General features: G+C 31.0%; 1 protein-coding gene across 4 annotated transcripts in view; it reads right to left on the bottom strand.

Annotated features, from left to right (window-relative positions):
- LOC126768442 (protein still life, isoforms C/SIF type 2) overlaps positions 1–14,397 on the bottom strand; it is an 81,440-nt gene that overhangs the window by 40,316 nt on the left and 26,727 nt on the right. For all 4 annotated transcript variants that reach the window (XM_050486500.1, XM_050486501.1, XM_050486498.1 and 1 more), the window contains exon 19: positions 13,212–13,344. In XM_050486500.1, coding sequence (XP_050342457.1) covers positions 13,212–13,344 — 133 coding nt within the window. The remainder of the gene's footprint in view (positions 1–13,211; positions 13,345–14,397) is intronic.

Raw genomic sequence — 14,397 nt, 5'->3', positions numbered from 1 at the left:
GTATTGACGATCATTAATTAAAGAGTGATCTTCTAGGTAATGGATCAGTTGGTTGTTTAAAATCCGTTCCATCACCTTACAAAGTACTGAGGTGATAGCTATTGGCCGATAATTTGCCGGGTCAGACCGATCCCCTTTTTTGGGAACCGCTTGCACATTAGCTCTTCTCCAAGCCTCCGGCACACTTCCCGAAGAGAGAAAAAGTTGGAACAGGCGCGTTAACACAGGAGACAGCTCCGCTGCGCACTTCTTCAGCACTATGGCTGGTATTCCATCGGGACCGCTAGCTTTCCGTACATCAAGTGATTGCAGCTCCGCACGCACATCACGTTGCCTGATTTTAATGTCAGGCATCGTATGGCCACATGCAGGTATTGTAGGTGGCAGTGCACTACAATCATCGATGACGGAATTGTCGGCAAAGAGTTTAGCCAGGAGATGAGCTTGCTCTTGCGGACTGTGAGCTAGCGATCCCTCCGGATTTCTGAGCGGTGGCAGCGAAGGTTGGCAGAAATTGTTTTGCACAGACTTGGTCAGACGCCAGAAGCTACGGGAGCCCCTAGGATGCGAAACAAGGTCATGACCAATCTGTACAATGCGCTGTGCATCCGCTCTCGTGTATGCCTTTCTACAGGACTTGGAATTTTATATATGATATAAAGATTTGTCAACATAATCCTCCGAAAATTTGTTCTATAAGGATCAAAGGACGGGAAAGGGAACGATCCCTTCCTTTAAGATTTCTTTCAACAAGAACCTCCAAATGAAAAGTTAAAAATTTAACAATTTAAGACAAAAATACGAAAACGTGAACAAAATTTATATAAAAAATATTTTTAAAATATCAGTACAGTACAGTAACAGTCTGTTAATGTTCCACTGCTAAACTAAGGCACAATGCGCACCACGCTGCTCCAATGCGGGTTGGTAGTAGTTGGCGGCATAATTTTAATGAAATTAGACACATGCAGGTTTCCTCACAATGTTTTCCTTCACCGTCAAGCACGAGATGAATTATAAACACAAATTAAGCACATGAAAATCAGTGGTGCTTGCCCGGGTTTGAACCCACGATCATCGGTTAAGATTCACGCGTTCTAACCACTAGGCCATCTCGGCTCAAAATATCACACTACTCAAATTATATATACACGCCTAATCTCAATGCTTTTAAAATCAACGTTGCTATATTTTAAGACGGTTGCGGTTTTTTGGAAAAAAAAACTCGCAATTTCTAAGACGTTGGTGCGCCCTGGCACTTAAATCAAGAGGACGAATTCTTTTATAAGTATAATTGAGCACAAAATTGAAGGGTAGCGTTAACAAAGACGTCTAGGGAAATACGGACGTACGTATTGAACTGATTATGAAGATTAATTTTGTACTGTTAAAGGTAAAGGACAAAATTATTTTTCATTTTATATTTAATATCTACAAAATAGTTTCTCCTTTTTAATATTTTACAACGAACCAAAAACTTATTAAATAAGTTGAGGAATAAGAGGATGGATCGAAATATTATAGTGTTTACGTGTAAGTTTAATAAACAAATATATGCCACGAAAAAAATATTTTTATGTTAACAAGAGGAAAAGAATAAAGTTTAGATATATTATAAGTTGAATTATAGCTTAGAAATCAATAACATTATACTAATTACATTAACTTAATTCTATGAAGCTTACAAACTTAGATGAACTTTAATAAAAGTAAAAGGTTCGTCCGTCTCTACACGACATTTATGTCGATCAATCGAGAATAATCAAGTGCAAATTGGTCGTACATATAATACTATATATATACAATGACTTTGTCTACAAATAATTTATTAACTATTTGAAAAATAAATTCACTCCTTTTAGTGTTTAGTTTAGTGTCCATAAATTACCCATTGCTGCGCGAGGGCCTCCTGTTCTCTAAGGAAAAGATGGTCTTTGTCTTTACGACACATTTATCACGATGTTTTATTTACTGCACCATTGAACACAAAATAAGTTATATATTTTTTTTATTGTATTAATTGGCGGATGGGTAACGGACCACCTGTTTTTAAATGGTTATCGCTGGTACCCCTACCCAGACCGGCTCGCACAAAGCCCTACCACTAACTCGAAATATAGAAGTTGCCCGTATTTTACTCACGGTTTGCGGATACGATTCGCTTGTTCGCTTTTGTTGTGTGTAATATTTATTACTATGATTAAAAATTCTTGTTATTTATTATATTATTATGATTAAAAACAACAATGTATTAAAACGTGTAACTTTATCAATATCGAATTTAAATATTCTTATAATAATTGGGGGAAACGATGCGAATAGCGAAATATATTGTAACCCTTGCTTTGTTTAATCAAATAAAATAAGACTTGGTTGTCGTTATCTGTTTTCGACAAGCTCTTTAACAATGCTACCGTAACTGCAAGCAAGGAGATGGAAAAGTAGTCGCATGAATGCTTGTGACTAATTGTCTTTTAAAAAGTAGGTATCTTAAAAAAGTTAAATCTGTTTAAAACTTATTATATATCGATGTTAACAGTTTTCTACGACTTATGTTAAAATTTAATATTTTTAATATTTCAACCTTACAAACTTTATAAATATTATAACAAAGTATATCAGCTTAAAGTAATATCAGAAAGAAACTAAATTTCTTTTAAATGTTGAAAAAATTAAGAAGCTGTTTTTAACAAGGGGGTAATCGATAAATTTAATGAGACGATAATAAATAAACGTACCTTACCCGTTTCTACAAAATATTTCTTTTTTGCGACATTAAAATGATATATTTTTAGATGATAAAACAAAAGCTTGATTTAAACTTATGTTCTTCAAACGATTCTTTGTTCAAAAAGTAGTCACTGTGTGCAATGGGCTGAGAAACATTATTATTCCGTTTATTAATTAGTCCCGTTCTAAGCGGAAAAGACAGTGAACGGCTCGGTTGTCGCAGTGAAGAAGTGAGATCAATAGGAACCGACCGTGACACAATTTTCAGTATCCGTAAGGCAGACAGGGTTGCGGCGTTCAAAAATAAACATTCGGCATTTATATCCCGTTACATAGCGAACGATGTCGAACAAAGTGTAATTTTTTTAGTTTGCATAATAGAGTTTGCACTCAGCGGGTATTATGTTTGTGCGCCTAATATAATGTTTTTGTATTTAAACGGCTTTTATTAATAAGTTTTTTCTATTTTGAATATTAAAATATGAATTTACTATAACATCAGTAATATACATTGGGTTTCCTAGTTTTATAGATGTAACGCATTTTTCTTCTTTAAAATATACATTAAAGTCGTTGGCTACACACAGCTTTATACATTTTATATAATGTTTACAGATAGATTTAATCAATCAAAGTAATCCGGAGCCACCAGGCTGCGAAGCCGGTACTCTGCCAGATGTTCCCTGGAATGTATACTATTCACGCCTCAGATAATTTATCTTATTTGTTCTTTCATATTTATTTCAATATAGCATGATTTATTTTGGTAAAGGTAAAAAACTCATTGTTATCATTGCCGTATACCCTATATCGTATACCTTATTGTCGAAATTTAGTATACTAAATAGATTTATGGAACATATACAGATAAAAAACTAGCACTTTTAAAATATTATGTGTTCAAAACACATAATATTTCAGTATAATTAGACTGATAATAGGAGCGTAGAAGTTAACAGAAGATCGTGAGTTCAATTTCATACAATTTGTACTCGTTAGTAAGAAAAATATCATGACGAAGCCCACATAGGTCGGATGAAATTAATATTAATATCTACCAACTTGCTTTTGAGCAATATGGAGGAATAAGTAAATAGTGGGAGACCGCTGTTTCTTTACGAAATTTTATAATGATCTTTTAACAACATATTTTGTGTTAAGAACTTTATCCAAAGATTACTAATAGAAGTTTGGACTAAAATTGTATCAGAAATTCTTTTAAAGAAGCGGTAAACGCTACTCGACTTACCTACTTCATCATACAATCTCCAACGTAACTATATGACCTACTTGCATGAACAATGAATAGGTTAATAAAGAGTAGTATAACAGAACCATCCCAAGTTATAATGAGACATTTTTAAAATCCCTAAGAACAATTTTGCTTTTAAGATAAAATGTAAATAGCTTTTCTAGCATATCAATCTTAACCATTAAAATAGCCTAAAATAAACTTTCTACTGAAATGATTCGAAGTTATTAGATGAAACAAATAAAAATACCTATATCATCTTCGTGACCATCTTCGTAAATGTAACAAAAATAGTAATAATAGTAATAACGAAATGAATGAATGAATGATGTCAATACCTACGTATTGACATCATTCATTGAAATAGAATTCCTTGAGATGTCTAAGTTATGAGCTGAGAAAAAAATCAACCGGCATATAGACCTTATTTGGAATCATTTTTGGTCACTTGAAGATGTCTGGAGAAGTAACTTTACGAACTATATTTTATCTCGTTGCGAGGTCTGGTTCCAAAAATTTAATACAAGCTACCAAGGCGATAAAACAGAGGACACTAGGACATATTTTATAATCCTGGAAGGAAGGAGCTTAGTACAAAAATAAACCTGATAAACTAACCTAAGATTTAGTAAAATGTTCAATATTTTTTTAATCGAAATTGTCTTGACAATGGAAGCTCATTCATCTTAGATCTTTGCTACAGTGGGGGGGGGGGGGGAGATTACTTTAACATACACATATATATATATATATATATATATACTTATATGAAAGAAAACATCGTTGCATTGACACATTTGTGTGACACAGTGACATATCTTTATTTTCTCGAATGCCAGTTGCCATTATCTTGTATGGCAATTGTCATTGTCATGATCAAGAACCAAAGCCCTACTGGTTACAAAAGCCAATTTGCATAAAGAACGTTAAAAATATGTACGTCGTTAGAAGTACTAACGAAACCAACAGGTGCACTTTATTACGTTATTCAGTTATAATAGCAATATGCAGGACATCTGAACATATAATGAAAAGAGATTGGCAAAAGACAATGATGTAGTTGGACCAAATGGCAAGAGAATTAGTATAGAACGACCGGAGAAACGTTGGACAGCTGACATTATACTAAGAGCTATGACGGGTACACAATGGATTACAAAAGCATAAGACATAAAAAAAAAACTAGTTAGAGGACGTCTTTAACCAAAAAGTGATTCCTATTCAATATTGTTTCACGGCTTTACTCACGTCCGAGAAGAGCCGAAGAGGGCGTGGCGTTGGGAACTAAGTTATTTTCTCTACCATACCACTACTACAATGTATGCAGAAAATCATCATGATGATGAAATAATGATTAAAAACGTAACTGCTTGTTACGCTTACTTTCGCATTTATAATATTATTTAAGATTAAAAAAAAAACTATTCAGAAACTGATAGAACTAAATTAATTCAAAGAATCATATAGTATAATGTATGTGTTTTATATACAGTTTTATATTTATCTCTAAACTAACGACATTCGAGTACATATGTATTTCGATCAATACGAATTAACAAATACTTTCTATTATGTTGAAAGATTTTATCTCATGACGCTAAATAAATAAATTTTACTTTCAAGTTGCACATGAAATGACTACATTTAATATAGTTATTACAAAAAGCACTCAAAACTCAAATCTATTCCTTATAATGATCAGTTGTTTATTTTTGTACTTGCTGTTTCATCTCGAAATTTCATAACTTTACTGTCATCAAATAATTCAGTTTACAGTGTAACGCGGCTCGCAGCTCTGTTTAAGTCTTTATTCAGTCTACGGAGTGCTTATGCTACGACAGTATTTTATCGTATTGTGAGAAATTTTCTGACGTGATTTTTTCTGAGATATTAGTATAAATTATAAGGTTTGAAGAATAATTTAGATTAAAATTAAAAGCCAAACTTTTCAGTTTAGTATCTGAAAAAGATCAGTAGTCAGTATAGGTTAATAGGAGCTAGATAAGTGTAGAAAAATAATATCATGGTGGATTTCTGTAGTGTTCTGTAGAATGTTTTATGATATACAATGCCAATGTATGTTAAAGTAATTTTATTTATACTTTAAATGGTAAAATTATTCTACAAGTGATATCAATCAGATATGATACATACGGTACATCTTATGTCTTTTTTCAATAGAATGTTTTTGAATCCCCTGAACAGCTGCCATTTTGGCAAAAGATACTAATTTATATAAAAAAGAAAAATAATACGGACGCACGACAAGTAATATTGGAGATACGCCTTTAAAATGGCCTGCTAATTGCTCAGTCGCAAGGTGTGGTTATGTGTATATAATTACATTGGAGTAAATGTCAATTTTCCCATGTTTGTAGTTGCGAGTGAAATAGCATTAAGTTATAAACATAATTGCGAGATATTTTTAGTTAGTAATTTTTGTTGACTTATTTCCGAAATGTCTCCTTTTATATGATGGGTAGGTGAAAACATGGTATATTTTTAATTATTATTTTATTAACTAACTCTAGAAGTCAATATCTTTTCATATTTTAAAGCAAAGTTATCAACGACGATTCGGTAATAAATTATTTTATTATATCTAATGTTATTTAGCCAGCGTAAGTTATGTTAGCACCATTAAATTTCCCTTGAAATAAATATCTCTGAAAAATACTTATAATTTTGTATAATATGTATAATATTTTAACATAATGCACATAAATAATAATGAAAATATTATACGTTTAATATCATTAATAAAGCAAAGGCAGAATAACTTCAGATAACAACGAGTAACCAATAAAAAAAACAGTGACATGGTATAAAATATATGGTAACGAGGTCAAAAGAGAAACTTTTTACAGTACTGCATATGGTTATGAACGTACAAGAGAACTTCCGTACTATAACGCAGTCGCTTTTAAATGCATCACGAATCCATTACAATGAAGAACAAAATACTATTTGGCTTAATACTACACAGAAGTACAACAACAATGTTCATCAAATAAAGCGCCCAAAACTACTGTTTAACTACCCAAAGCCAGCTATAATTAAATCAAAATTCAATGTAGGCTTTATATTACTTTTATAATTATTAATAAATTTAAAGTAATTTAAATATCCACCATTCATGAATTTATTAAGATTTTTTTTATTAAACGTACATTTGAAATAATTTTTATTAACTTACTCCACAAAAGGAGGATCTGCATGCAGCTGATTTTAGTGCAAAAGTTTAACTAAAAATAACCTGTTGATTATTCAGCATTTTATGTGGTTATGTCTGTTGTACTTTGTAAAATTGTTGTTTAAAAAAGTGAAACTATTATGTGTATTGTTATATTAAAACAGTAATTGCATTCAATATTATATAGCAAAGAGGTTACAATGATGGTTTTTCAATAATTCGCCTTTCGCGGATTATAAATTATTAAAAAAAAAACTTAGTATTTCGTTATTTTCATAAACATAATTTGATATTGCATAGCTTATACAAACACAAAAAATAAAAACTTACCCTATTATATCAATAAAAAGTCACAGATAGTTATTGCTTAGTAAAAACAAAGACTTTGTTTGAGGAGACAAACTATGAGGATATAAGAAGATAATGAACACGAGTTTTTTCGGAAGCAATTAAACTTGACTCATCATTTAAATGACTACATATTGCAATTGCTTTGATTTTATTATATAATTATATTGATTTTATGATATAAAATCAAAGCAATCAAAGATAAGTCATTCATAAAATGATATAATAATTCTTATCAATTAAAATTACTAAAAGGTATTTTCATTATATTAAGTATCAGTATATATAATATATGTAAGGACGATACAATAATTTGTTAAACATTGACTGAAACCCCCTTGTAAATTATCATATTTTTCTACATAAGCGTGCATATTATTATTAGTAGATTGTTAAAATATTATGCTCTAATACATAAAGTTCACAACTAACTAGTTGCCTAAATTACTTTTAAATTGAATTTTGTTTATAAAAGTTATTTAAACTTGAGTTATTCATCTCATAACACGGCATGAAATACTGTCGAATGAGTATTTGAATTAAATAATATTTAAATGTCTACATTATTAAGAATTATTGTTTACCTTTATAAAACCAGCATTCTTCGATTTGATGGCCCCCATGCAGTTATTATATAATCTTTTTATTAGCACCTTATACTATTTAATAATATTTCACATATATAAACAAGAAATTTGAGGTTAGTTAACCATACAACGTTCAACAATAGGTATATATAGAATTATTACACATAGAACATTTATTTACTATATTCATAATATTTTAGTTATTATCAATTCCTATTATAACACGCAATTTACCATAAGGAAACTCTAAGGAAATTTCATTGTTTATATTTTTAACGGCAGTCGAAAAGTTATTTACAAAAGTCAATATCTAACACTTAAGAAAGAATATCACAGGTGGATTAAGCGACATACAAGCGAGACGTCTAATATTTAAAAATCTATAACATTTATTTCTATTGCAACTCTATAAGAACACTGTAACATGAGATAGGCCCTACAATTGACGCAGGATATGTTTATACAACACGATAACTCTATAATTTTTTTTTCATCAGTCTACAGTTCAACTTTATTGTAAAAACCATCAGGAATAACATCCATTAACGTCAAACGCAGTGAGGATGATGATATCTTCTTTGTCCGTGCACTTGACAGTAAAAGCTTTGTATTTACACAAATAAAACGTCTTAGTTTTCGGTGCAAAGTTCTCTTTCGCGACATTCGACACGTCAGTGTTTAAACAAATCAAAGCTCTCAGGACACACGTTTGACATCAGTTCATTTTATTATGAGTAGAGAAAGTTAACCTCAAAATAATATTTTTAATGCTACGTTTAGGATACGATTGTGGTGCCCACGGCGCAGCGCCGAGCGCCGCGGTCTGCGCACACTCCGCCGAGCGACCCCGAGCTCTCCCAGATCTTACTCCGAAGTTACCTCGGGCTATTTTGCTAGTAAGTACTTCGTCTATTTTATGTTTATTTAATGAGATCAGGTCAAATAGAATTACCAGCCCCACGTCACGCTCATCCTTTAATACATAATCATCTGACTATTATATACTACATTTGAAAAGAAAAGTACGAATCAAGTATGTTATCACAAAATGACCGCTGTTATTGATTTATCTTTTCAGTGACTGAATAACCGCTTGAACTCAATGTACATGAAGTACATATTATATGAAGGAGGGATTTATGTTCTAATTGCTAGACTCAAATAATTTTTATATATATTTGTCTAAATAAAAATGTATACATATTGTTACTAAGTTCCAATAATAATATCTTCCGTAACAGCCTGTGCATGTCCTACTGCTGGTCTAAAGGGCTCTTCTCCCTTCTTGAGGAGATAATCAAAAGTCAATAATATCTTGACTACATATAATTTTTTCATTAAAAATAGTATATTTAATCAAATGTAAAATTCCCTTTGTTTATTGTCTTTTCAGTCATTTGATCTTTATTTTAATTTAATAGTTTGAGTTTCAATTAGCTTATTAGTTTTAATAGATTACAATCGCCATTTGAACGATACGATTCTTAGGAGTAGACCTAGAGAATATTAGATAAGAAAATATTATTTATTATATAGATATTTGTGGTTGCAACCGGAACTTTGCTTAACGTGAGGTAGTTAAGCCCGGATTAAGCTGACCCGAGCTGTAATCAAACCAACGACCCAAAGTTTAATCCGGGTTCACTACTCTATACATCGTTAGTTAAATTACAGGAGCATAGTATAAAATCAATAAGAAGAATATTAATTTTTAAAGGATTATTTTAAGTTTACATATTATTTTAAATCGTAGAAATCAGACGTCTTTTGATATTCTATATTCTACTTTTATCGATACATCAGACAGTATCTTTGACACCGTAGGTCCAAATATTAGTTGGTAATGATACTTTTTTAACTTACTTATTATAAAAATAAATGTATGCTGGTTTAAAATATTTGTCCTTAAGCACACTCAAAGCGCTGAAAGGATTTGTATGCTCAATACATAAAAGTGTAAAGACTATGTGCAATTTAAGACAAATTATACTTTTTATTTATTTGTATATAATTTGTACTGAATAAATATAATTCAGATAGTCCTAATTATAACGCTTGAAGTTATATATTTTCATAAAGACTAAGCTAAGTTATAATTTATTTCAAAGAGGATTTAAATTATGAGGCAAAATTCGCGCCCGGGTAAGATATATTACCTTTCGAAAATTTTGGACTAATTTTTACGTTTCAATTTCGGTGTAAACTGTTTTTATATCATTAATTTTTTGCCTGATTATCAAAAAAACACCAAACATAAGATACACCGGTATGTGATACGCTGAAATAGGCAAGTAGAGAAAATTATAGAAAGAAATTACTACATATTTTTTTGGTAAATTTAATTATTAATAAAAAGTACATTCAAATGTGATTTTTTTAAAGCGTAATTTAAAGACTTACGTAATATTTAATTAAAATATTTACAAAAAAAAAATACGGACTGTGAAAAAAATTGGAAGAGTAAAAGAAGCTTTAGATTGATTGATTTATAAATATAAGATCTAGCTGATTTTGTTGAAGGAGAAATTAAACGCCAACAGCTCATCTTACATCTACAGCCCGTTCGATTCGTAATTTTTTTCGTAGTCGGGTTTTATTGTTCTATAATAATTTCTGTTATAACCATTTTACCAGTTATTTTTAGATATTATTGACTCTTGATACCTTACTGGTGGTAGGGCTTTGTGCAAGCCCGTCTGGGTAGGTACCACCCACTCATCAGATATTCTACCGCAAAACAGCAATACTTGATATTGTTGTGTTCCGGTTTGAAGGGTGAGTGAGCCAGTGTAATTACAGGCACAAGGGACATAAAAACACCCAAGGTTGGTGGCGCATTGGCTATAAGCGATGGTTGACATTTCTTACAATGCCAATGTCTAAGGGCGTTTGGTGACCACTTACCATCAGGTGGCCCATATGCTCGTCCACCTTCCTATTCTATAAAAAAAAAAAAAATATCTAGAATACAAAAATAATATAAGAACGTTTGCTTAAAATTCAATTGTTATTGTATACATAAGAGTTATATTTATATTGGAATGTTCCTTTATATATCTTCTTTTTGATAATTACGTCATACGATAGATTATGATAATTTTTTGTTCCACGACATAAACACGTGCATCTTAACCGATGATTGCGAGTTGAGTTGAAAATCTAGGCGAGCACTACTAAATTTTAATATATTTAAATTGATCTTGTACTTCTCCAAATAAGAAGAGGAGACCTTAGACCATATTAACCGGATAAAAACCTACAGCCCTTTACAAGTTGTATTCAAAAGTGCAGATCCTGGTAACCTCACTATTTCTCTAGCTTAATGTATGGGGAGCTGGCAAGTATTTCGGTATATGATTTGGTCATGTTTCATATCTAGAGCGTTTTAAGTTCAGATAAATACGAATTTATACATACGAAAATAGAATTTAGTCTTGTTCATTAAAGACCTACCTACCTACTCAACTACGTTTTTGAGTTATAGCGATTCAGATTTGTAAAAATAAAAATGTTAGTAATTTACTTGCTTATCTGCCTCTCAGGCTGATGGTCAAAATCATCCTAGAAATAAAGGAAATACATGAGGCAGACATTTACGGCTCTGCATTTCCACAGGAAAATGTAAAAAATGTTTTGAAAATGTAAAAAAATAAGCTTTTTTAAATTTATTCAATTAATCGAATAAGTGGATTTATTCAAAATATATATATTTATGGTAATATAATAATAACAATCATCCATCCAATTAAAAGTATTGCACAACATTTTTTATTTTCGAAGCACTGAAAATCTACTATTTTTCTGTGGTCTTCCACAATGTTGATAATAGTTATATAGAATAGTTCAGGCCTGCCAGGTCTGATGGTAAGATAAAAAAACACTTAAAAAGAAAGAATACAACAAAAGTCAGAGCCCTGTATGTCTTGTCTCTTCGATTTTCGTCGCTTAAGAATGAATTTTAACTTAAGCTTCATACTTCATATTTCAACAGACGTGAGCAATAATATATTTTTTGAAAATTAAAGGGCTGACAATGAAGCGTTACTATGATGGCAGACCAAGCCAATAGCCAATAGAACTATACATTATTTGCCAATAAAAGATTTCCATCAAAATAAATTAAATATTTAAAAAAAATAATATAAACATCTTAATTAATCTTAAATAGTTAAACAGTTTTTAAGTAAATTGTGATTTTATTTTGTAGTTACGGAAAAACAATTTTGGTATATTTTCTTTAGTAAAAAATTAGATTAGAGATCTAAAGCTTACGTAAAGTAATTTAATCAGTGCATTGGGATGCTATTTGGTAAATGAAGTACTATCAAGTACTGAATTCTCAATTAATCCAATGACTGAATCGTCTGTTTCACCATACATTCCAAGCTGCTGCTTTCAGCTGATAGATTCGATTAGATGATTAATTGGAAGTGACTATGTCTGCCAAATAATGTCACATAAGTAAAATACGTATATAATATAAATTAATATTATATTACATAGTTAAACGTGTATGTTTCTCAAATGTATGGTAGAGATAAAATTACAGTGTCTAGTCGAAAAAGTATATGCATAACTTGAGCTTCGAAAGGTTTTATAAAGTAAAAGCCTAATTTCTAAAGCATTTTCTGTCTGCAATTTATCCCTCGTTATGTTCCATTGATGCAAGATAAAATGTTAGAGTTTACCGCATCGCAACCTTTTCTACATAGCTCCATACGTTTAAGTGCTCAAGAGGCTTAATAACTCCATGATACTTAAAAAGGCGCTCCCTATTTTTAGACGTAAATGCGTAATGAAATCGTTTAAAGAGTGCTGTAAAATGGACGAAAGAACATTTATCACTCAATTAATCAAATCAGCAACTTACCTAAAATAATTTATTTTATATGTTTTAATTTACCTATGTATTAATACACGTATTATAAGGAATGTAAAGGAAGAGAATATCTAGTAAGTTAAACTTAGTATTACATCATATTAATAAAAGTTTTAGGTTTTCATATGCTTACAAAATAATAAATTTATTCAATTTATTTCTTCGTGGTAATATTTAGGTTGTGAAAAGAAGAAATTAACTTTAAGAAGAAATGTAACTTACCTCACTAGAAGTCAGGTAACAAATCCTGGAGTCCGTGCTGTCGATTGAGGCCTGCTGCACGATACCGTAACGGGAGGACTCACGATCGCTCGCATACTCCGATCGCACACTGTCTTGTCGATCGAACACTCCTCTGTAACCAAATTAATACGCATTTTTCTTCCCTCTAGAGTTGAAATACTTCTGTTACTAATTAAGTGGTGGTTCTTGATCTTCATAATACTCGCAAACATATTTTATTTCGGTATATTTTTGTCCAATAGAAAAAAATTGATTGGAAAGAAATATAATTGCCTTTGTCTTCTTATGATATGTTACGTTCACGTTGTGATCACGTCAGGCTTTAATGTTGATATTATTTAATTTTGACACGTAATGTGAAGTTCTGTACGTTAATGCCAGATTACATCTGTGTGTCCTATAAAATCACACACTGAACAAGGAACGTAATAAAAGTTGGGGTAATGTTCTTAGTACGTGACAACTAAAGGAAAATAAAAAAGTAATGGGTATTTTTACAGCTTTCTCCAATACTTTTTTTGCTTGGGCTTTATTAGTTTTTATCAACTATAGGCTGTTCGTTTCGGTTTTGCTCATGTAATGTTGCAGTTTCGATATTTGACGTCTTGTTATTTTTTTATTAATATAGTATTTACGATTAATTTTATTTGAAATATTTTTATTTATTTTATTATTTATTATATTTGATCTCTTATTTCGTGAGCTACCGTGCTCTTTGTCAGTCCTGCCTTCTAACACTTATATGAGAATCAATAAATATCAAGGAAAATACTCTCTTAATAGAATCTAAAATTCGGTCGGTCGATAGTATAAGGCATGTTATACCAAAACTGATAGGAGAGACTAAAAAGGAAGAAATAAGAAGAAACCCAAGTAACAAGGTGAAGGTTTATGTCACCATTCAAGATATTTTAAAATTACACAAGCAATAACTTCTAAGTTTTATATATTTTATAATCATTGTTTATAGTCACGTAGTCATAAATATAATATATTACGAATGAACTATTAAGCTTTGTCTTAAGCGTAAATCATGAGTGGTTGTGGTCTACGAGATAATAGGTAAATTGGTTTCGTAGAGGTTCACAAGTCAAGACATAAATAACAGTTCCAGCTGTTGTTTCGCAAAAGCTTATCAAGATTAAAAAGCTACTCTTGTCAAAGA

Source organism: Nymphalis io, chromosome 5 (genome assembly GCF_905147045.1).
Source record: "Nymphalis io chromosome 5, ilAglIoxx1.1, whole genome shotgun sequence".
NCBI classification, from domain to species: domain Eukaryota; kingdom Metazoa; phylum Arthropoda; class Insecta; order Lepidoptera; family Nymphalidae; genus Nymphalis; species Nymphalis io.
The sequence above is the reverse complement of the archived record's forward strand: the minus strand, read 5'-3'. Positions and strand labels throughout refer to the sequence as shown.